The sequence below is a fragment of the Ornithodoros turicata genome, chromosome 6, assembly GCF_037126465.1.
Source record: "Ornithodoros turicata isolate Travis chromosome 6, ASM3712646v1, whole genome shotgun sequence".
Classification (NCBI taxonomy): domain Eukaryota; kingdom Metazoa; phylum Arthropoda; class Arachnida; order Ixodida; family Argasidae; genus Ornithodoros; species Ornithodoros turicata.
This window is the reverse complement of record NC_088206.1, coordinates 58,552,365-58,575,604: the sequence shown is the minus strand read 5'-3', so window position 1 is coordinate 58,575,604 and position 23,240 is coordinate 58,552,365. Positions and strand designations below refer to the sequence as shown.

The 23,240-nt window shown below is 48.4% G+C and overlaps 2 protein-coding genes across 2 annotated transcripts in view; one reads left to right on the top strand and one right to left on the bottom strand.

The window, feature by feature from the left end:
* LOC135396809 (uncharacterized) overlaps positions 1-9,170 on the top strand; it is a 43,520-nt gene extending 34,350 nt beyond the window's left edge. Inside the window, exons 9-12 of the mRNA XM_064628002.1 lie at positions 155-279; positions 1,996-2,125; positions 6,030-6,320; positions 8,936-9,170. Coding sequence (XP_064484072.1) covers positions 155-279; positions 1,996-2,125; positions 6,030-6,320; positions 8,936-9,085 — 696 coding nt within the window. The 3' untranslated portion in view covers positions 9,086-9,170. The remainder of the gene's footprint in view (positions 1-154; positions 280-1,995; positions 2,126-6,029; positions 6,321-8,935) is intronic.
* Positions 9,171-16,407: 7,237 nt separating this feature from the next.
* On the bottom strand, positions 16,408-18,403 carry LOC135398112 (serine/arginine repetitive matrix protein 1-like). The gene has a single exon (XM_064629533.1). It carries the CDS (start codon positions 18,226-18,228, stop codon positions 16,555-16,557), a length of 1,674 nt encoding a protein of 557 aa, XP_064485603.1. The 5' UTR covers positions 18,229-18,403; the 3' UTR covers positions 16,408-16,554.
* Positions 18,404-23,240: the final 4,837 nt, after the last annotated feature.

Sequence of the window (23,240 nt, the reverse complement as noted above, 5' to 3'; positions counted from 1 at the left end):
GTCTGGCGTGGATGCGTGGACGCATCCACGCCAGACCCAAGATGGCGGCCTCGCTCGCCGGTGTGGCTCAGTGTCTCTACTCTGGCCCCTATTTGGTGACTGTTTGTGCACAGTGTGAAGTGAGTGAGTGAGTGACGGATAACGATTATTTCAGAAAATCCACAATGCGATGACGGCGGACCAGCAAAAGTTGTTCCTGACCTTCTTCATTGGACTACGGATGACCTCAGGAGGAGAGAGCGACAGCGCGCCGTTGTTGACTGCAGCACGCGATATCACGTAGGAAATTTTTAAAATTAACAGACCACTTTACTGTTTACAAACAAGAGGCGCCATCTGGGCATGCGCGGAGCAGGTGGAGGCAAGACACTGAACGCAGCGTGCGAATGCTTTCCGCAAGTGGGGCATCGGCCGTGTTGCACTGCTACACCGTTCTCGACTGTCTCCTTCCACGATACCCCAATAAGCTCTGGAGGAATCAGACAAGTGTCGTTACTAGACCGTTTATGAACGGTATACAACATGAGGACAACTGGACAGCCCAGCCACAAAACATGCCGCCGGTCACAATCGCATTGTAGCCAATTCACAGCTGATATACTCTGTATAAGCTTACAAGTCACTGGAAGTTGCTGGAAGTATACAGTTGCTTAATAGGCGAGCTGTTTGGTCGGGGCGTTTCGGAAAAGAGCGCTAACTTGCTGAAGTGCACCGATTCATGTTAGCGTCGTTTATTTGCGTACAGGTATCGTGAAGGAATCTCACAAAGGCGACTTCGGGGAATCTTTCTGGTAACTGCAGCGGTCAAACGATTTCGTTCTGCGTTGCGCTGAAACTGATGAAAAGTGATTTCGCCACCCTTTCCCCATCGAGTAACCAAAGGATACACGGCTTTGCGGCATGCCCATTTTGCATGAAAATGATCACCCCAATCACTCCAATAGATTGCGGTTTTGCTCACATCAAGCAGGCGATCTGCTGACTGCAGCGCCACAGACGTCAGGCGCGCAAACTGGTCTATACGCTGTGCAAGTGCCTCTCTGCGCATGAGAGGGGGCAGAGAGGGAGGGCGCCGCTGTAGCCAATGGGGCTTCCCGAGTGGAGTAACCAGGAGAGGAGATATGCGCAGAACGCTCGGTTACTTGCAGAGCGTATACACCGTTTTCCCGTGGACGCCGCTACATTGAAAGCGCAGCGCCGTCTATATAGCCGGGGGAGCACGTTGGAAACTGTTTGTGCGGTAAACAGTTTTCAACGTGCATCGCTTTCCTCCTTGCTGTGGTGTGCTGGGGTGTGAGGCTGGCTGGAAAGCCGTGCATACGCGGCAGAGAGTTACACCTAACAAAGGAAGTAACGATGTGCACATCAGTAAGAAAACTGTAAAAGTAAACTCTGTTCTGCACTGCGTTTTACACTCGCGTAAAATCTCCATCATCCCGTGCGACAACTGGCCTTCAGCTTTGTTGTCAGTAAAGTTCAGTTTGCACACTCTTGCCTTACGAATTTACAGCTGCTACCTCCCTTCTCTGGTTCTTGACGGTAACGCTAGAACCACAACAGGCTCAACCACTGCACTGTTTCTTCAGATTTCGGAAGGGAGCAGGACGCCTTTTCATGACAATATAACTGCATGTGTCACGAAATGGCGTACGCCTTCCGTTGTTAAGAAATCAGGGGGCTTAATCGCTTCATCGTCGTTACGGTCGTTACAAGCTAACGAGTGGCGGGAAATCTAAAAAGGTGGGCACGTGATAAAACACGTGCACGGCGCTCTTTGCGCGATACGTGAAGGCCGTGGTACGCGTCACGCGCAATGTGTCACGTGCCCACCTTTTTGAATTTCCCGCCACTCGTTAGCTTGTAACGACCGTAACGACGATGAAGCGATTAAGCCCCCTGGAGAGACGTTATTCAGGAAATTCGTTGGTTAAGAGCGTGAGCGTATATACTGCCGACTAGTGCGACAGTTTTGACACCCGGTATTTCTCTGTGCAGCCACCTGAATGTGCTAATCCTCCAAACTCACATCACACCGCTGCCGTCGATGGACGCGTCTGCCTGTAAGATGTACCCCAGTAGCACGATGACGCAGGCTACCATCCAGAATTCCAACTTCACTTCAGTCGTAAGTGGAGCTTTGACTCATCTCTGATGGCATGTCTGTGTATAACGTACGTTTTGAATCAGTCCATTTACCTTGCGAACTTCATAGTTAAAGGGTCCGTGAAGAGATTCCCAAAACATTCTCAAATGGAGAACAGCTCGCAAGGAGGTCTACCATCTCAAATGTTATTGCATTCAACACTGCGCAGTTCACGCGCGAAAAAAAGAAACAAAGGGCGTTGAGGCGGACCAACGCCACCTAGATATACAGAAGGCCTGCTTATTGTCTCCTCTCCATCCTTCGCCACGTGGACATACAATGTCAGAATAGGCGATTTCAGATATTGCCCTTGTGCTCCGCACGGGGGCCCTCCGTCGCCCAAGTCACGCGCATCGCGCAATGCGCCGTGGGAAATGGTTTACATTCGTGCTCGTCTGCCTGTTGCTCGAAGGTGTGGGAGGTGCAGGAGAAAGAAAACCGAAACCGTTTGCGCTCTTCTTCTTCTCTCTGACTCATGAAAACTAAATCCCAAGGTGCAGCGGGGCTTTCGCAACACGGCGCACTCTGGTGGGCCGTCCGTGCAATTTCTGAAATCGTCTATTAGTCTGCTACCACGATTCCCCGTTCTGCAACTCTCAAATGATAGTACCTAACTTTGAACCTGCAGACTTAAATCTGAAGAAAAAATGCGCAACACGCTTTTGAGAAAGATATGGGACTGTTTTGTACTTTATTTCCCCATTTAGTAGGCGGGACGTTCAATCACTACTGGCAGACGACGGCGTTTCGTCTCCATGGCTACGACTGCTGAAAGCACGTTCGTGATTGGTTATACGGTCATTGAAAGCACGATCCTGATTGGCTGCCTCTTAGTAGTTACGTCACGTCGACGAGTGAGCAGGCTTTCTCTATCTAGGTGTTGGCATGACACCCCCTGCAAGCGGACTGACATCACTTAGACCGTACCAAACCAACGCCACCTAGATACGGAAAGCCTGTGCGCTAGTCGACGTGACGTAATAATCAGCCAATCAGGATTGTGTTCTCAGCGGTCGTGGCCATGGAGAAGAACCAACGTCGTCTGCGGGTTGTGATTGAACGTCTCCCACTTTTTGTCTAAATATTTAGGTCTGCAAGTTCCAGGTGAGCTACAGTCAATTTGCGGGTACTTGAATTCGCAGAACGCTGAATCGCAGTAGAAGCCTAGTTCTGATTCTTAATTGCAAGAGAGAGAGAGAGGTAATGCGCAGGCTTTCTCGGTGTTGAATAAACTGGTCCGGCAATGGGAAAGGTCGCTTGATTTTGTCGTCACAGCCAGTTTCTCCGTCGCGCCGTCAGCGGTTGTGTCGAACCAGTCACCTGTTTGGCCGTGGTTTTTAGGAAATATATCCGTTATGGTGAATGGATTAGCGTCCAGGAATGCATTACATATGCTTGCAGAGGCTTTCGGGATCTCTTCGTGGTCTCTTTCAAGGCATAGCCGAAGTGAAAAGATAGATGGAACTTTTATTCCGAAACTTCAGCGCGGCGAAAGCCTCATCGTTCGTCAAGCATCAATAATTGGTTTAAAATTCGACCACATCACGCTTCCACAGCTTCAACTCCTCGGGATAACCTTCTGAAGCCGGACATCGTAAACATCAGATACTAGCTCTTTCGAAAACATTGTTGCTAATCATTTCAGGTCGCTGTACGCACATTGATCAATTATGCGACTCACTCTTCGTGAATACTTCATTACTTACACTGATGTTCTTATCATGCATATCGTAACCACATTTTTGATCTATGACAAATTAACTAGCTACAAGTTATTTCCGTGTTCTGTTTTCTTCTTGCACTACCTTTGATGTACCGTATTTTCACGCGTATTAGCCGCACCGCAGATAAGCCGCAGGACTCGTTTTTAGATACATTTTGAAAATGTTTTTGCAGATAAGCCGCTCTCGCAGATAAGCCGCGGGTAATACGACGCAACTGCTTTGTGCGCTACACCAGTGATGCACATACAAAATCAACAGAGACGCTCAAAGCTCGTCAGCGCCGTACTCCCTGCCAGCTGCCCTGCTCCCGTACTTGTCCGCGAAGTCGACGACTTTTAGTTTGAAGCCGCTGTCGTGGCTATGCCTCAGCGTTGGAGTAGTCAACGTCAGTCAGTCAGTCAACGTCAGTCAGTCAGCGTTGGAATAGTCACCAGATAAGCCGCACCCACGGATAAGCCGCAGAGCGTCCGCGAAAAAAATAAATCGCGCATAAGCCGCGGCTAATACGCGTGAAAATACGGTATATTTGTATGCACCCCGTTTGCTTCCCCTATCGGAAAGGCCTATAAGGTGAGTGGTGTGTGGACAAAATCCTCAATCCTCTTAAAACAGAACTTCACCGCATAACACACCCCTGTAGCCAGTCGTCATCCCTGAATGACGTACGGTTCTCTCCCCTGTTGAAAAGGAGAGGCGTACGCCATTTTGTGACACCCAAACAGAGCGCCCCAGATAACGCGTCACTGAATTCCAATTAAAAAACTACGCCACCTAGAATCACGCGGTCAACGGCATCTGTTCTTACTAGGTTTATTGCCACCCTGCTGATGTGAATGTCATCTGCGTTGCTAAACCCAGCTCACACATGGATAGTAGATTGTGGGAAGGCATGATCCCCGCAGAAGCCGGATGTGATAAGCCATGCCTGTCTTATCCGTATCGAATCAAGAAAATACATTCATTTGCGGCATCGGCTCACCTTTTCTACTAAGTATCCCTGTGTGCGCTGGGTTTAGCAACCCCTTTCGTCGCGCAAAAAGTGGTCAAACTCCTTGCTATTAGCATACCGTAACGCATGATGTTCGGCTTTTTTCTTTTCTTTTTCAGATGGGTTAGCTCCTTAATATTCGTGTCAATTATCGCGAACTGCAGTAAATTCGGTGGCTTCACATTGGTGGGGTAAAAAAGCGACCATTACTTGGCAAAGTTCCGAGTTCAGTTTCGTAAAACCTAACATAATAAGTTAGATGACATTCACATCAGGAGGTGGCAAAAACTTAGAACAAATGTCGTTGACCGCGTGATTCTAGGTGGCGTTTCTGTTCAAATTACAAATCAATGAAACTGTTTCCTGAGGAAAGGAGGATTTAGTAAGGAAGGACAGGCTTCGTATGTACCGTATTTTCCGGTGTATAACGCGCACCCCTAAAAACGGGCCGAATTTGAAAAATGTTCGATGTATAACGCGCACCGGTGCATAACGCGTACCGCAATGGTGCTACAAGCTTCTGTACTGCCACCAGTATACACAATAAACCAAAGCGCGGGGCATCATATATGCATATGCTATATTTGGAACACATTTAGTCAAATCCGTTAAACTCTGATGCAGCAGTGTCGCTGCATATATAGTATACTTCAGTGTCCTCTCTGCTTTCCGTTTCGCGCCCCCTTCTTAATCGCGCCATTCTTCGGAAATGAATTCAAGATTATTGAGCGCGTATGAAGTGTCCTTTCGCCGGTTTTGTCAACTGACCCTAAAAGATAGGGGAGAAAGCCACGGCTCACCCTGGAAGTGGCAGTGACCTGAAAAGGAACTCCGCAGGAAAATATTTCCGTGTATAACGCGCGCCGTTAGATGACGCGCGCAGGGACCTGTTCGGGGCACTTTTTTTATTGTAAACGCGCGCGTTGCACGGGGAAATACGGTATTTGTCCTTTCTATGTGTCCCAGCCTCAGAACATCAATTCCCATCACGGTTTCCTGGACGCCGTGTATACTGTCACTTTAATTGCAAAAAAATAATAATAATGTACGCCCTGCGCTGTCCAGAAATCAGACTTGTAGCGGTGTCATTCTGCGCAGTGGTCGGCCCTGACCGTGTTATGCGGTCATATCAGCGTAGCGACGAAAGTAATCAACGTTTACTTTTCGTTGCCAGAAACTTGCTACGGACCTGCTTAAAGCATCTGCGACGTCCACCCTGAACTTTGCCATTTCCTTCACCATGGGTGTGAATGCGTACTCGGTTTCATCTACACCGACGGACACCTCGCCGGCCTTTCAGGCAGCCTGCATCGCAAACTCTGTCATCAGTTACACAGAAGTGTGCCTCGTTCCCAAACAGGACCAACACAGTCTCACAAGTGGCACGGAGCACAACATGAGGTTCTACATCACCGGCAAGAACATGGTTTACTCGTTCGACACGGTCGACAACATGAAAGCATTGGTAAGACAATGTCGCTTCTCTGTAGATGACGGATTCAGTAATTCTGTGCTTAGAGGGGGTAAGAACTCCTATCTGCATGTATTTAGTTACGGGTTTAATAGTTGTAATATTGTTCTTCTACGCTTCGTAATTCTATTTACAATCTATTGTTCAATTCTTCTCCTTCATCACTCTCTTTCGTATTCGGGCGTGTACACGCACCGCCGTCCAGATACCTCTATCCGCCGTTACGTCATCTGAAGAATTGTAGCGCCCAATCAGACGCGAACGCGGAGGTACCGCTTTACCCTCTTCAAGATGAACTACATGGCACGCTCCTAGCCAACCATCATCCCGAATGACAACGTTTTCGTCTCTGATTTATTGAAAACGGGAGGCGTACCCCTATTTTGAAGCCGCGCATAAGATACATAATAGGCTTCGCCCCTCGTTATCAACAAATCATGGGCGAGAACGTTGTCATTCGGGAAGATGGTTGGCTAGGAGCGTGCTATGTGCCGAAAATACGCACCTATCAAATACACCTATACAAAAGGTGTCAGACAACACATTGAAATCGCCGTTTGGAGCCGACACAGTCGGCTGGCTCGCTTGGTACAGTTCACTCCTTTAACCCCTGAAACCGAGGCGCGCGCGCGCGCGCGGAGATGCACTCGCCTTGCGTCACGTCGTATGCCGTTTTCAACGGTTCCGGTTTGGTGCCAGAATGACATCCGGTTTCACAGCAAACACGCTCTGCGCCAACCATTGTGCCGATTGATACAGCCATCGCTTCTGATTTGAGGAGAGAGAGGGTCGTATACGCCTTTTTCTGGCAATTCAAATTGCCATGGCGGCTGGTTCTACACTCTTAAAAATGAACTTCACCACATAGCACGCTCCTAGCCAACCATCATCCCGGGTGATATCGTTCCCTTCCTTGATTTGTTGAAAACGGAAGGCGTACGCCTTTTTGTGACACTTATGCAGAAATGTTAATTGTCACAAAAAGGCGTACGCCTCCCGTTTTCCACAAATCGTGTGAGAGAACGATGTCACTCGGGATGATGGTTGGCTTGGAGCGTGCTATGTGGTGAAGTTCATTTTTCAGAGTGTAGGCGTGAGTAGTCGCGGAAGGATCGGAGGTCTTCGTGGCAACCGGAAAGTGTGGCGGGGGCTTGTTTATGTTTACCCGAAAATGTTATACTTTCGGATTTCGCGCGCGTTCTTTCTTACGAGAACAACAGCTTCACGCAAGGTGTAAGCTGTTTGGCGACATGCTCTACAGCTTTCCAATTCATATCTCGTCCCTAAGACGAATAAGTTAGCTAATTTCGCGTAATTAATTAATCAGCCACCATGAAAGAATACAGGCGATGAGAACACGCGACCCCTCACAATATTCTCCAGTTTTCGTTCGCTTACGACGCACAGTGCTTTTTAGACCGCGTCTACGCCCAGAACCGTATAAAAGTGTTGACGTTTACTCATGCGTACCAAGCAGTATAGGTCCCGAACTTCAACTGGATACTGAGGACCGCTCGGCAACACTGATAGCATCGAGTAAGCTATCTACACTATCGTCTTGGTGTCAAGCGTGGAGGCTGCGCTTTTCTCGATAAAATTCAGAACCAAATGTACTATGGTGCGAGGCACAATAGTGTACCTAGTTACCTGCATACCTGGTGTAAGGTAGTGCTCTCGATGCTAACCACCTAGTTTAACTAAGGGAAAAAATTAGCCGGAGCTCTTTAGCTGCACGCATAGCATATGTTAAGCATGTTATAAGCACTTACATCACCTAAGTTTAACTGACTGGCAATCTTTCTCCTACACTAAATGCATCTATCTTTTGTACACTAAATGCATTGGGAGTAAAGAGAGAAAGGGCTGCATTTCACTCTCTGTTCCAGGTACGTAATTGATGTGCGTACGAAAGTACTTTGAATTAAACCGTCAACGGTGATATAAAATCTCGCGACATACGTAGGGCACACTTTGTCAAGAAAGAAGCACTAACTATTTCTGACTTTGTGCAGGTGGAAAATTGCTACGCTATATAGCCTTATTCCATCAAATTCACGAAGACCACATATCTGCGTACAAAGAAAAGGGTGTGAAAAGGTGGTAACTTCTACAGTTACCACATAGGTCAACAAAGCGTCTGCTTAAGGGTGTAAAAGGGTGGTAAAAGCAATTATCATATGTCCAAGTTGTTACGAAAAGGCGTACGCCTCTCTCGCTCACCGAACCAGAAGCGGTAACCCTATCATTCTTAACAGAGAGAGTGAGGTAGCCGGTAGAGCTTTGCAACCTTTTAGGCACAACATATGCGACAATTCTTAGCTCATAAAAGGTGTAACTGTTCCACCCTTGTAGAGCGTTGCTTCACCCAGTGTAGACTGTTGCATTCCAAAGACCATTCGCGAAGTTCAGTGAGTGTTTGCAGTCTTAGGGAGCAAATTTCGGGGTCAGGGGCCTAAAATCGGGTGTAGTTGCAATCTAGCTAGGGGACTAGAAGTTAATTACTCCCCGTTTTACTCACTTGTTCTTGTCTAGTGTCTAGTACCTGACAGCCGGCCGTTCTGGGTGTGTGTCGTGGGGAAACAGCGTTCTAAATACCTCGTATTTTGCAGTTCCAAGCAGTCAATCCTGGTCAGAAGAAAAGTATTGGCGTCATGTTGGTCGACATCCAGTACGACTATGTTGAAGCCTGCTCGGCAGTAGAACCTTTCAGTCGAGTGAAAGGCATGCAGGGTTACCTCAGAGGGATATCTAAACCATAGGGATCGCCACAGCGTGGACAGGACTTTGTTCACAGGACTCTCTGGCATATTTCCTGCTGTGATCAGTAAAGAGTGTTGGTCTCTCTTTTGGTCTGTAAAAAGTCTCTGCTGTCAAGTCATTTTTGTGGGAATAGCTTTCGGAGTACAGCGCTACAGTGCGTCTGTACGGTGTCTCATGCAGCATAGCTCTCGCTCCGCATACTGTCGTTCCCGCGAGGGACAGCGGCGCCTACGGGCGACACGTTTCGAGCGCAGGGAATATCAATCTTATCGCTAGCGTTACGTTGCATCAACGACAACGACACGTTCGCGCTACAGACACGGATTGGAATACAGGGCCCCTGGACAGAAGACAAATCGTCAGCACGTCTCGTTAGAGTGCGGGACAGTGGCGGATCCAAGTGATTATACATACGATTTCCATCTCTCCCCTCCCCCACTACGCGCTCCAACAAAGAAACCGTCCCCCACACCGAGGGTCTGGATCTGCCACTGTCGGACTCTGCAACGTCATTGGCCTCGTGCTGTCACCAGTCGCGGCCGACTGGAGCTCAAGACTGTTGAGCAGTTACGACCTGTCGCAAGAGGCGCTGTGGCAGCATAATCCACTAGGATCGGCTCCAGCTTCGCGTGCGATGCGTCGAATGGCATGTCGCCTATTTTGTCGCCTCTGATAGGAAGAAAGACCGCTCTTTCCGCTACACTTCACGGAGAAAGCGGCTCAATGCGTCACGTTTGTCATTTGAGTGTCCTGGGAGGCTATATTCGTCCTAATGTCCAGATACTTGATGCGTCGAGAAGAGTCTTACCGGAACCCGCTTATAGACCGTTTACAGCAGAGTTATTTGGGTGCCGCCATCTCGGCGCACGTGCCCTTGCGCACCACTGCTTGCCTTCTCTTTCGGCTGCCTGTTCGCACGGCGCACGTCGTACGGCGGTGCAACCCGTAGACGCTTTCTCCGATTTTAAATTTTTTGCAATGAATTCCGGATGGAAGGATGACACGAGGCTTTGGCCGAAGCTTCAACGGTCAGGTGAGCGAATTTGCTTGATTTAGAGTGATATTTCTGTCCTCGTGCGACCCAGATGATCGGCATCACTATGCTCGAGTTACTACATATTTCGGCGGGGGTTTTTTTCTCCTCTTTTGTTGCGCATACGTTACGTTGTGGGTACATTCATAATGTAATATCGTAAGATCGTGATTTCTTGCTTTTTATCGCAAGATTTGCGGTACAACTACCTGAGAAAGATATGTAAGGGCTGTTGTGTTGTCGTTATGAGGTAGCATACTTTTTGGTGATTTCAAATGTATACAACCACATGATCAACGAGCTAGAAGGATACGGAAAGCCTGCGTTGAACTACAGAGAATTTGCAAAGGGAACGAAGCTGTTTTAGACAACTGCCATGTCGGTGTAGTACTGTGCCAGTGTAACGATGGTGTATGAATTTTAAGGGCCGACATCAGGTCGACACAAACAGCGTAGAGAGACGTAGAGAACGTGTAGTACAGAGACTCGCTTCGGGCCCACTTTGGCGCAACATGCACATGTAAAGCGGGTTTGAGCAGCAGTGCAGTCATATTTGTACACCGCTCATCAAGGTTGTAGAGGCGACAAACAAGGGGCTCACGTGTGCTTCGTGCACTGACAAGGCATGTACACGGAACCGTTCAACTGGTACTATGGGGGCAGCAGCCAACGCCTACAGTGGAGTTTGGGGCTCACACAGAAATGCTGCGCCACTTTGAGGGCTGCATTACTTACCCTACCTGACTCTCCCGGTTTGAAATCCTTCCTCTAAAGATTCGATTACTACTGTTGTCGAATCAGCTTGTTTTTCTCTCTTTGTGGAAACCCGTTCATTGCAAAGCCCTCGAACGCGGGCAGTCTTTGTATAGCGACGGCTCGTGAATTTAACAAACAGCTTCGTCCCACGCGATCAGACCTCTGTCACAGTTTGTACACTCAATCACGGAACAACTCTTCGATCCCTCTGCTTTTCCAGATTTTGCACAGAACTGTAGCACAGCGACAAAAAAGGTCGGAAACACTCACATAGACAAAGGCACACAGGCACCCACAGAAGGCAAGCAATGGCGTGACTACTGTGGCGCCATCTATTAGCGCCCGAAGCAACTGGCTGCTGTAAACGGTCTATTGGGCAGTGGGGAGCACCGTGCTTCCATTGGTATATGGCGCGATACAAATTGCCATCAAGCCACTTCTGACGTATCCTGTCCTCGATAAGGATAGCGGACGAATGATCTGCTTAGACGCTAAGGAATGCTAAAGAGTGCGGGGACTGTGCTCCTGGACATGCTTCTAGTCGCGTTATCTTCCACGGAAGGTTCTGCGAATCCACGAACCTTAGGAATCCTTCGAATCCTTTCTCTGAGAAAGCCAGAAGAAAAAAAAAAGTAGCCACTTCTACTGAAAAGTGTTTTGAAGCAGAATTTGGTTCCCTGGTTAATATGACCACCACCGTTCCCGCAGACTTTGGTCATAATACACTAATGAGAAACTCACAATCCGCTAACCTCAGAGACCGCTTCGTTCCGGCCATTCTTAGGTGCACAATAGCAGCACAGTGTGACCTGGTCTTCTGGTCACTGCTGTTTTAAGCACTACAGTGCTTTGGCAGTCTGAAGAGCGCTATGAGTAATTCCGAGGTCAACATCATCAGGAGTCATCCCAAACCTTGGCGTCCTACACGTGTCACCCTGTGTAGCCTCTCCCTGGGGCTACTCTGTGGGTCATATGACGTGGTCATAATAACGAGAAGATAATGCCCGTGTTTGACCCCATACTTGTGACAAATATATCAGTCATAGTCGGATAGGCGGATTGTCATACTAACGAGATGGATTTACATGGCGGCGGAACGGTTCCCAAGAAAAACTGTCATAATGTGAGTCATATTATCGGGGGTCATATTAACGAGGGTTCACTGTAGAGAACATACCGATATACTACTTCCTAAGATGTTGTTCATCGGCTACAGGAAATACATAACTCTCTAGTCTGAATTCCTTACATAAAACTAAGAAACAGTCGAAAGCAAAACCGTGTTATGGTTTAAAAATGTAATGACTGAGCTTTATGCTGTGGTTTTGGAGGGCCCGGGGTCCCGCCGGCTAATCAAGCTTTCGGCGGACGTGGTTGGTGGATTCGAAAGATTCGATTCGCTATTTTGGGATTCCCAAATATCGAATCCCTGCCTAGGACTCGCGGATTCGGTTGGCCCATCCCTAAAAAAACGGGATACCCAACCGTGTCCGTGAGAGCCACATAGGAGTAAAAATTACTTTGAGGGAGGGGGAGGGTACCTTTAGTGTTCAGACCCTGTGCCTGGCGTCGTTCTAAGCATAGCCACACAATACACGTACAGCGAGTTGCACGGAGAGAGTGGACGGCTCGCTACAACGCGCATGTTTGAATGGTCCAGAGGTACGTCCTTCACTCAAGCCGATATGCAAGAAAAGCAAAAAAGAAAATGAAGACAGGTAGTCAACTGATGGGAACCTGCGTATTCAGCATCGTACGGCAACGCTATCTGCTCCCACTTCCGTTGGCATGCGACCTCCGTAGCTCGAAGACCTCAGCAAAGCAAAATCTTGCAAGTTTGTATTGCAAACTGTAGGATGCTGTTTGCTGCTGTGATGTTGTTTGCTGCTATTTACGAATGTCGTGAGAGATTGTAGACTATAGGAAAGGAAATCTGGCGAATTCATTTTCATTTTTTTCATTTCCAACGGAAATTAGGGTCGGGTACGAAAGGTATTAGGATCCCTGACGAGGAACCTGGTACGCAGCAATAGTTTACAGAACAACATACATTGAGAGAATTGCGCTGCGAAATCTGACTAGTTTTCGTGCAGCGCAGTGTAGTGTGCCGGTGTGCGTTGACTCTAACAACGAGAGAAGAGCGGACGGAACGACGGGACGTTGCACTGAAGCGACCAGTGTAACATGCACTCAAGATTTTCTGATCAGTTGAATAACTGTGTATATCGGAGCATAAACGCTCTCTACAGACAGTACAGGCAGTATACAGGCATCTTCGTAGTGCAAAGTGAATGTAGGAAGAGTAAACCTGGTTGACCACGGAAAATATGACCATAAAAGATTTTTTCTATGCCGAATAATGGATTGGCTTTCGACACACACGGAGCACGGGCACGTTTGAGCTCCTTTACACAAAGGGAGACCTAACGGAAAGGCATTGCGTGACGTGACACACGGCAAAGGAGAACCTGCTTGTACGAAGCGGTATTTTTGGGACGTTGAGCTCTGCGATCTCCTTTTCATCTGTGAAGGCGTATGGCGTAGCCTCAAACGAAGGGCGATACGACGGCAATAGTCTGGAACGAAGGATATAGACCGTGTTTTCATTTTTCAAGTACTGGAAGTCTCCGTGCAGGTATTGCAGTTGCAGTACGTATCTTGAACTCTTGAACTAATTAAGTGACTTATTTCTTTGGGTATTATTTCTTAAACGAAACAACAAAAGTAGTTCGCTCTCCCCGTGTGTCACCAGCACGAACTCCTTTCGCGAAGGTGTCCTTTGCAGCTGTAAAGGGCGCCTAATGGAAAGGAGTTCAAACGTGCCCGTGTGTCAGGGGGGTGTCCCGAGAAAGGTGAGCTATGAGAAGCGCGACAGTAAGTGCATGTCCCTTGGTAAAGCGCAGGAAGCACGGCGATAGCCCAAGGAAACTTCGGAGCCCTTTGACACTGCTTGGCTTAGGAAAACTCTCGACAGCCTACACCTTATATAACAATAGCTAACAATGTGGTCAAGCAATTCAATTTCCTCAAGAAAAAAAGAGGCACTTTTCCCGAACTATCTGTATAGGTCTGCCTTGTGGAACGCTGTAGATACTGATGCGAGGCGATATAAGTGGTCTTGCTATAGGCAGCGGAGCCAGAACTACATTGCTCAGACAGCGTTCCATTGCAGGTTTCCCGTCGAAGGCCTCTAAGTACTGTGGCCAGCATGCGCTAAAACGATATGCCGGAACGTTGCAAGGACTGAACGCGCACCACATTAAATTTGTATAAAGGCCTACAAAAACGGTTTTCGTTTATCGCGTTCTGCCCCTTGCATAGAGTTCAATCCTGTGCATCGGGAGTATTTTTGTTCCGCCGACGACAGTCGATGCAAGTATTCACCGGTACTAAAACGACTTGTCTGTCTGCGAGTTGTGAGGCTAACCTCTTCAGTGACTTCCTTGTTTCTTCTGTCTGTCTGTATGCTCCACCAAGATGAGATACGTGTCACTACCGAATCGAACAGCTCAGCGTTCGTAGCAAAGACAGGAGTTCGACTCGTCCTGGACCAGCTCAGTTTTTTTTTCAGCAATATCTAATAATTTATGCCCTAATAGATTCAAATGAGAACATCCTAGGGCAGTGCCGTGTATGCCAAAGGGAGTCTGGCCATTCATGGGACCTGCCTATACCTGAGGCTCCACCCACTTTTTAAGCTACCTAGCCAATCACGGGTCGAAATACTGTTGTCTATTGTTACATCCATCCAGTACTTATACCTCACCCTTATTTACTGGGTGCCACCATTTTGGAGAAGCTCGATTGATTCGGATTGGAACGGATATCACTAGTGACAGACCAAAAAATGGATTTTGCGCCCACTTTTATCAACGCCATCTGCATGGAGAGAGTCATGTTGGGAAGGCTCAGAATTGCAGAAATGGTTGCTGGCAGAAGTGATGGGCCAGGAGAGCGGCCCATCCGTAACAGACGACGCTCTTCGTAGCAGACGACTGCCGCTATGAAATTTTAAACCACGTGTAGATGAGGTGGTGTTCCCCTACATGAGTCCTGACCGGCGATGATGGAATGTCCCAGCGGGCAGATGGACGTGGCCTCACGCTAGGACGGTGCCGGTAGAACTGCCGTGCCAGCGCCGTAGCGCGTGGCAGCAGAGGCGCGTCGTCGTCGTCGTCTTCCACGGGCCGCCACATCACTCCCCCCCTCAGACGCGGAGCGGTGCCTGCGGTTGAGGTCCGCGTCGATACCATGAAGAGGAGAATGAGGACGACTCGTGGATGGTGGACGATTGCAGATACGGCTTGCGATTGTGGCTGTTGATGCAGCAGCGGGATGGCGGGAACAAGGGTGGTGCGGTCCGGGCGGGTTCCAGAGATGAGTTGAGAGTGCTGAGTGGTTGGGTGCTTGAGTGCGTTGCTGATTGTCTGCTGAGTGCGTTGAATGCGTTGAGTTGCTGAGCGTTGATTGTTGCTGAGTGAATGCGTTGAGTTGCGTTGCTGAGAGCTGATTGTTGCTTGGTGATTTGCTGAGTGGGCGACAGTACCGCGACCGGTACGACAGCGTGAAGGCCGGTTGCCGCCAGAGAAGTGCCGAGGAGGACCATCGCGAAGCAGGTGGAGGCCGTAGACTGAGCTTGTTGTGGTCTCCCTGCGGGTCCCCGGTGGAACAGTGGTCCCGGTGCGCCTTGCCTGCTAGAGGGTGGTTCGCTGCTGGTTTGCCGAGGAAAAATTTAGGATGGTGAATGGCCGAATTACGCCGAACATGGTGTTCGTTGTTCGGGTCACCAAATGTAGAGGAGGTGGTGTTCCCCTACATGAGTCCTGACCGGCGATGATGGACGTGGCCTCACGCTAGGACGGTGCCGGTAGAACTGCCGTGCCAGCGCCGTAGCGCGTGGCAGCAGAGGCGCGTCGTCGTCGTCGTCTTCCACGGGCCGCCACACACGTAATGGAAGTAGATCGAATCAAAAATGAGTAAATATGTATGTATAAATAAGATGCAATTATAGAATGCAAGATCCTACGTATAATGGTCCTCCTCCTTGCTATGCTATTTTCTTGATATCACGGTATTAGCTAGGCCTACCATTAGCGACGAAACATCCCATTTTCGGGTAAATAATGATGGCAGAGCGAAAGATGCTCATTTTGAAGATGCGTACATGAGGATATATACTCACAGGGTGAAATTAAACTAGTGAAATTTCTTTGTCACGAAATCTCCGCTTCGCCGTTCCAAGAGCCATCCTCCATTTTGGAGAAAATTTGGTGTCATGGCAGCTCCCATGAAAAGCAGTAACCAATGAAATGCGCCTATGTTTGATTGACAGGTCGAGCCCCTCTTTTGGTCTCCTCCTAATGGCCAGACTCCCTTTGGCATACACGGCACTGTCTTAAGGTAGGCACCTTTTCTGGTGGCCCCGTTAAGCACCACCAGGGACAAATTTCTAGATTACTGCCACTACCAATTTCAATCGTCAACTTAATTTACTCAATTTTCGCTGTGGGCACCGTTTTGTTGACGCATAGCTACCAGCACACCAGTACGTTTATTGCTGTCAAGTTGCATCGGTCGTTTCAAGTTCAAAGACGTAGCAGGAGGGTAATGATCTCAGTCCACTATCTCGAACTACGAACATCTCCAAACCAAACACACAGTGAGGTCTCCGGCGCATCTTTAACCTTCAGATGATGTCTTGGATGACGCATTCGATGCTGCCTTAGAAGGCTTTTGTCTTATGGAAGTCTTCTTTCCGGGAGAAGGCAGAACCATAACGATCATCGGCTGATTGCTAGGAGGGGGAAAGGGTGGTGCCGCGGGCGGCTCGGGTGGCTTCATGGCTAGCATCAGTGACTGCAGAGCACTCATGGAAATTCCACTGTCAGGCTGCGGTGTAGGCGGGGCAGAGGGTGTCGTGGGAGTAGATGCTGAAGATGGTGGTGCCTTTGAAGGAGATGGTGGCGGTGGTGGCGACTTTGAAGACGGTTGTGCCTTCGACGACGGTGCAGGCTTTGACGACTGAGCAGGCGGCGACTTTGCTTTAGGCGACCCCGGCGATGTCGCCACCTTGGGCTTTGCAGGTTGTTTCGAATCGGACGACTTCTTCCTCGTCTTCTTGACCACGAAGATTTCGGTGCCATCGTCGCTTTCACTAAAGCTCATCTCGATGCTAGGTGAAGGTCGTGGAGATTTGGCTTTCTGCGGTGATGCCTTCGGTTTCTCGCTTTGTTTAGCCTTCGGTTTCTCGCTTTGTGTGGCCTTCGGTTTCTCGCTTGGTGTGGCCTTCGGTTTTTCGCTTTGTGTGGCCTTCGGTTTCTCGCTTTGTGTAGCCTTTGTCTGTGATTTCTTGACAGTCTTCTTTGTATTACTCTCTTCGGACTTCTTTGCTGCTATGGATTCGTCGCTTGAGGGAGCAGCTTCTGACTTGGATTTCGATTTCACTGCCTTTGTCACTATGGTGACTGTACTGCACACCATCTCCTCGTCATCCTCATCTGCAGGTTTCGATTTTGCCTGTTTACCTTTCTGTTTTCCTTTCTGTGGTTTCGAATCTTTCGGCTTCTCTACCTTCTTCGGCGCCACCGAACTTTCGCTGTCGTCTCGGTGGTTTCTAGATGTTCGGGAACTACCCGCACTTCGAGCCTTCGTATCGTCTTCGCTGTCTTCGTAAACTGCTTCCGATGTCTCGTTTTCCCCGCAACTTGATTTTGACAATTTCCTGTCTTTTTTAGGCTTAACACCTGCCGTAATGAGTACCACCACATCCTGTTTGTCCGCGTTACCACGTAAGCTCGCTGATCGCGACCGGGACTTTTTGCCGCTTGCCGCAGCATTGTCGATGACTTTCCTGTCCTCAGCGAGCCTTCGTGAACCAGTCGAGCGACTTCGTCGACGCGGCTGGCTCGTGTCGCGGCGGTCGTAGTTCTCGCGGGTTCCATGGGAGTCGTAGCCAGCGTCGTACGCGCGGTTCGAATTGCGTCTCTCGTACGCCGTGCTGTAATACTGCTGCTCAATGCAACCTCCTTGACTGTCGCGATCGTAGTAATTAGAATCGGCGTAGTTGTCGTATATTCCGCGGTCGCTTCCGACCGTGTAATTCACTTCAATGGGGCTTGCATTCTCAGTGCTTCCAACTTGCATCCGACTAGAGTAATACTGTTGACTCTGAGAAGGCTGCCGGACAGAGCGCTGAGGAGATCGCGACCTTGCCTGCTGGGCATACATGGAACGCGTAGCTGACGACTGACGCGGTGACAAACCCTCACCTCTGTTCGGTTGGTGTGTCCTGCTGCTGCAGCCCGGTTGCAGGCTCAGAGCCAGCTCAACGGAATTAGTACGTCTCACTGACATCTTGACACAATCTTGGACAGCGCCGGCCGAAGCCCGCTAGAAGAATCTTGCCAAGAAGCCAGTCCACGCTGGACCAAAACGAAGAATTTAGCGTTACATCCTGTGCCTCACGGCCCGGTGGAATGTCTGCGCTGGGAGGAACGCGGGATAGCTTCGTCGTCTTTCATGACCAGAAGGTAATCTGCCTTGATATAAGGGCGCAGATGAATGTGTTATCCACAAACTGCAAAGGTGTGGCGAAGAAAACTGAAGTTTTATGTGAACGAATGGACCAAATACCATGTTATCCAGTGGTCTTTACAGAAGGCACCGTCAAATTTGATGTAAAGTACCGTACCGGACTACAGTCATAAATTACGGCATCCCAAGCAGCACAACATCTTGTGCAGCTTGGGGTAGGGAGCAGACCACTGGATATTTATTTGAACTGCACTCTAAGAAAAAAAAAGGAGCACTTTTACCCCTTTTAGTGACTAAATGTATTGCCACAAAAAATATCCCTTTCGGGAGTAAACGAATGTCACAGATTGGAGACTGCATTTCCCACTCTGTTCTAAGAGTCCCAAGTACTTAATTCGTGCGCATGCATGAACACACTTTGAATCAAATCGTCAATTGATGGAAAGGCACAAAGGCCGTGTAGCCATCTTCACCGACGGGTCCACGACTCTATCCGGGTCTGCCTCCGCATTTGTAATACCAGAGCGCAAGAGGGAAGGCATAGCACGATTGTCTCACAGGACCTCATCGACGACAGCGGAGCTGGTAGCCGTACAGCTAGCCATGACTTACCTTGCCACGCTCGAGCTGCCTGCGCAATGGATAGTGTACTGCGACTCTAAAGCCGGCCTTGAAGCCATCTCATCGTTCTTGGAAAAAGGCCGTACGGCGTCAACAGTACGAGACCTCCTGTTAGGGTATCGCAAGTGCACAGACATCGGTCACGACGTCATTCTTCAGTGGATACCTGGCCATATTGGCATAAGTGGTAACGAGAAGGCGGACGAAATGGCGAACATCGCACACCTGTCATCGACAGAATATCTTGTCACGTTTTCAAAGCAGGACATCAAATCTCTCCTAAAATCTATGACTGATGACATCCGCAGGACAAAATGGCACCAGGTCGACAGTGGTCCGTCACTGCTGCGCACGCTAGACCCGGAGCTGAATTTTACCATACCTTCAAAAACGCCCAGACACATAGAAACTCTCCTGCACCGTCTACGCCTGAATGTGCCCTATGGTCGCCAGTTTCTTCATAAAGTGGGCAAGGCGGACTCGCCCAACTGTCTACTGTGCGGGACAGTGGAAAACACGGAACATATCATCATGCATTGTACAAAACATGCTGCACAAAGAGGCATCTTGAGGCAGACCCTTGGCCATCTCGACAGCAGGGACTTCAGCATAGAGAAAGTCTTAGGCGTATGGGACGCTAACCACAGGGACGCGGCCTTCAATGCTCTTGTCAATTTCATTGTGAAATCTGGACTAGAAACTCTATACTAGACGGAGCGTGGACATTATTATGATCCTTGATGTGAACGGCGCGCTCGGTCGTTGTCGCGGTCGAGACGCTCACCCCGGTGAACTTTTGCGGTGCGCTCGCATATTCTGTGGTGCATATTCAACCTCCCCTTGTTATTTTATCAACCACCACCACCACCACCACCAAATCGTCAACCGTGATATATCGTGTGATATAAAATCTTGCGACATACATAGGGCACAATTTGCGAAGAAAGAAGCGCTAACTGTTTCTCACTCTGTGTCGGTGGAAAATTGCTAACTTGGCTGAGTTACATGGCATGATGCCATCAAATTGACCAAGAGCACATATTTACGTACCGTTGCGTTCGGAAGACCATTCGCGAAGTTCAGTGAGAATTTGCTCTCCGGGGAAGTAAATGTCCACGTTAGGGGACTAAAATGGAGGAGTAATTGCACTCTAAGGGACTAGAAGCTGCAATTAATCCCCATTTTACTCCTTTTTCTTCTTAGAGTTTGGAGTAGCCGGCTCTCTTCATGAACGCCACACTGTCCGTTTTATTTTTCATTACACCGAACCAATCGCTGATACCATAGTAAACCACTGATACTATATAGTAAAACGTATATAATACAATAAATATATAATATATATAAATATCCAGAACTACTGTGCTAGCAAAGGCGGACGCCAGTCGTCTGTGTATCGTACTTATACCCCGTCCATGTCACTGCGCGAGTTGAATGACAACCAAGAGGATGACCGTGCAAATCATTTTTGCCAGCACTTCCCCATAACTCCCAAAAGATCAGAAAAAAAAAAAACTGTCCGAAAATGCAAAAAAAAAAAAGAAAATCTCCGAAATATCAGCAGATAAGGATGTCATACACCCCCTACAAAGTTTGAAACCCACCCGATGTCGAAATTACCAGCGGCATGGCCGAGCGCTCGTTGGTGGTAGCCAAGGTGGTGCTGAAGACTGGGAGGTGGTGGGTTCGAATCCTACCACCGGCTGTGCTGTCTCAGGTTTTCCCTCGGTTTTCCGAAGACTTTCCAGAAGAATGTCGGCACAATTCCCCTTGAAGACGGCGAAGGACGCATACTAACCACCCCTGCCCCCCACTTCTTCCTGTTGTCCTCTCTCCATCTGTCAACATCTGTACGCCGCTCACAGCCACTGTTGCTACGCGGCGTTAATTAACGCGGAATCCAAAATCCAATATCGAAATTCTACTCAAGTTTCTGCTGCTGACGATGTTATTTGGCGCGGCAACAACTGCGTGTGACGATGTCGCGCCCGTCGTCGGCCTATGTGCAGCAACATGTCACACTACAAGTGCTCGTTCTTCAGAAACGGAAATATTAGCAGCGTTATACAGGGTGTGTGCAGAAAAACATGACCCGCATTTAGGCACATAGCTTGTTGCCTACCTAACTAACGAACTTCCGGTGGCGCACGATGGGGCATTTATGCGTGCGAAATCTGCAGAAAAATTGTGGAAGCCATACTCAGCTTTAAAAATAAACGGAACAACGAAAACGTCGGCTTCCGTGCATCAGAATAGGGCAACATGGTGGACAACAGGGTGTATGTGAAAGGGCAACACGGTGGACGTAGGAGAGTTGTGTTCAAGTACCGCTAGGGGAGCTATCGGTGCATATATCGAAACGATGTCCCACATGGATGCTCATCGGCAGTACCCCTAGCGGTGCCTGCACATAACTCTCCTGAGACGAAATGCACTACCATGCACTGTCATGACCGCCCTATTCTAATGCATGGAAGCCCATGTTTTCGCGCGCTGTTTATTTTTTTACACTGAGTATGGCTTCCATGATTTTTTTGTGGCTTTCGCACGCATAAATACGCCGTCGTGCGCCACCGGAAGTTCCTCGGCTAAGTAGACAACGAGTTACATCTAAAAATGCGGGTCATGTTTTTCTGCACACACCCTGTATAATATTAGTAAGCGTAATACAGTAGTAGTATAGTAAGTAATATAGTAATATAAGCGTAATATAGTAATATGTATATATATGTAAGCGTAATATTAACATAATCATCGGAAGCGAACCGATCGTGACCTCGAAGCGGCCATGAAGATCGACGCGCGGGAAGAATAAAATTCCCATGAAGTAAAGCGCATGCGCGTCGCTTCCGTCTCTCCGAACTGATCGTACCGGGTACCGGGTGTGCTCAAGCGGTACCCGAAAACTCTGCTGATTTTATCGTCACCGTTACAGTCAACCCTCGCTGTATATGAAGAGGGGAAATTTATCACAAATCGTTGTCATGAAACGCCATATCATGACAAGACATTGCCGTACTACACACGCCGTACTACACGCGCCATACTACAGGCAGACAAAGTTACGTGTAATATCATGGCACCATTACAGGACATTGACAGGGCACAGCTCTATGGAATTTGGGAAACACCGCATTTATCTACATGTCACATCCCAATCTGCCGAATCCTAGTTCGCCGAATGAAGTTAAGCGGATTATCTGTGAGGGGAAAGGTCAACCCCTTTCGGCAAGCTGGGAAAGGAAAGGATACAGGAGCTTTTCGACGAGTTGGGTATGGTAGAAAATGACCTATAAATAGGAAACGTGCGAGAATCGTGGAATCACTTCGTGAACAGTGGCTGGAGAACTAGAAATGGTGCTTAAAAATGACACCAATCAGTCACAACATCATTAGCAATGTTTATGACGAAAACCCCGCGGCTAAGGAACGTAGCAGCACATGCAGATAAGGCTCAGCTGAGGAGTTTAACAGGGAGCCGATAAATTTATCCTCGGCGTAACAAAGGAGGACGTCTCTGTATCAAACTTTTCTTGTGTATAGGAAGGGAGTTGCCTCAGGACAGAAGCCGCCGATATTTCGAACAGAGACTGTTCTTCTTCTGGGCACCGTCCTCATCATTGGCATGGTATTTAAAGGGTTAAGTGTGACGTGTTTAAAGGTTCATGCGAATTGTGGGTCAACAGCCCGGAGGGAAGAAAGGTTCCGTACGGGCTTCTACGGCCGGAGTGAATGGCTGCTTTGTTAGAGTGTGGAGGGAATTATGTGAACGTTATGATCTAGGCTACAGACCGGTTACAGAAAAATGGAACGTTCACGAACACGTGTATGATTTTTCTACGTTCCCTGATCTCAAGGTTTTTCGTATTGAATCCTTGCCACCAACCTGCATGTCTTCTCGACATTCTTTCATTGACGGTATGTGTGCTGTTTTGTAATTCGTTCATTTAGACTAAGCAAAATATCTCTTCGAGGTACTTCAGTCCGTTAAATTTTCAGTTTTTTAATAAATATTTTAAATATATTTTATTATGGCTCCTAGACCTAGAAGCCGTAAGCTCTGCGTCACTATCGTGAGAGGTCATATCGTCGTAACGTTGTGGCTGGCTATGAGGATGATTTTAAGCCCTTTATAATCGCTTATTAACCGATTACAGCGAAAGCGTAATGCTTGTCAAGGATATGAAAAGTTCCATGAGAGATGAACGTAG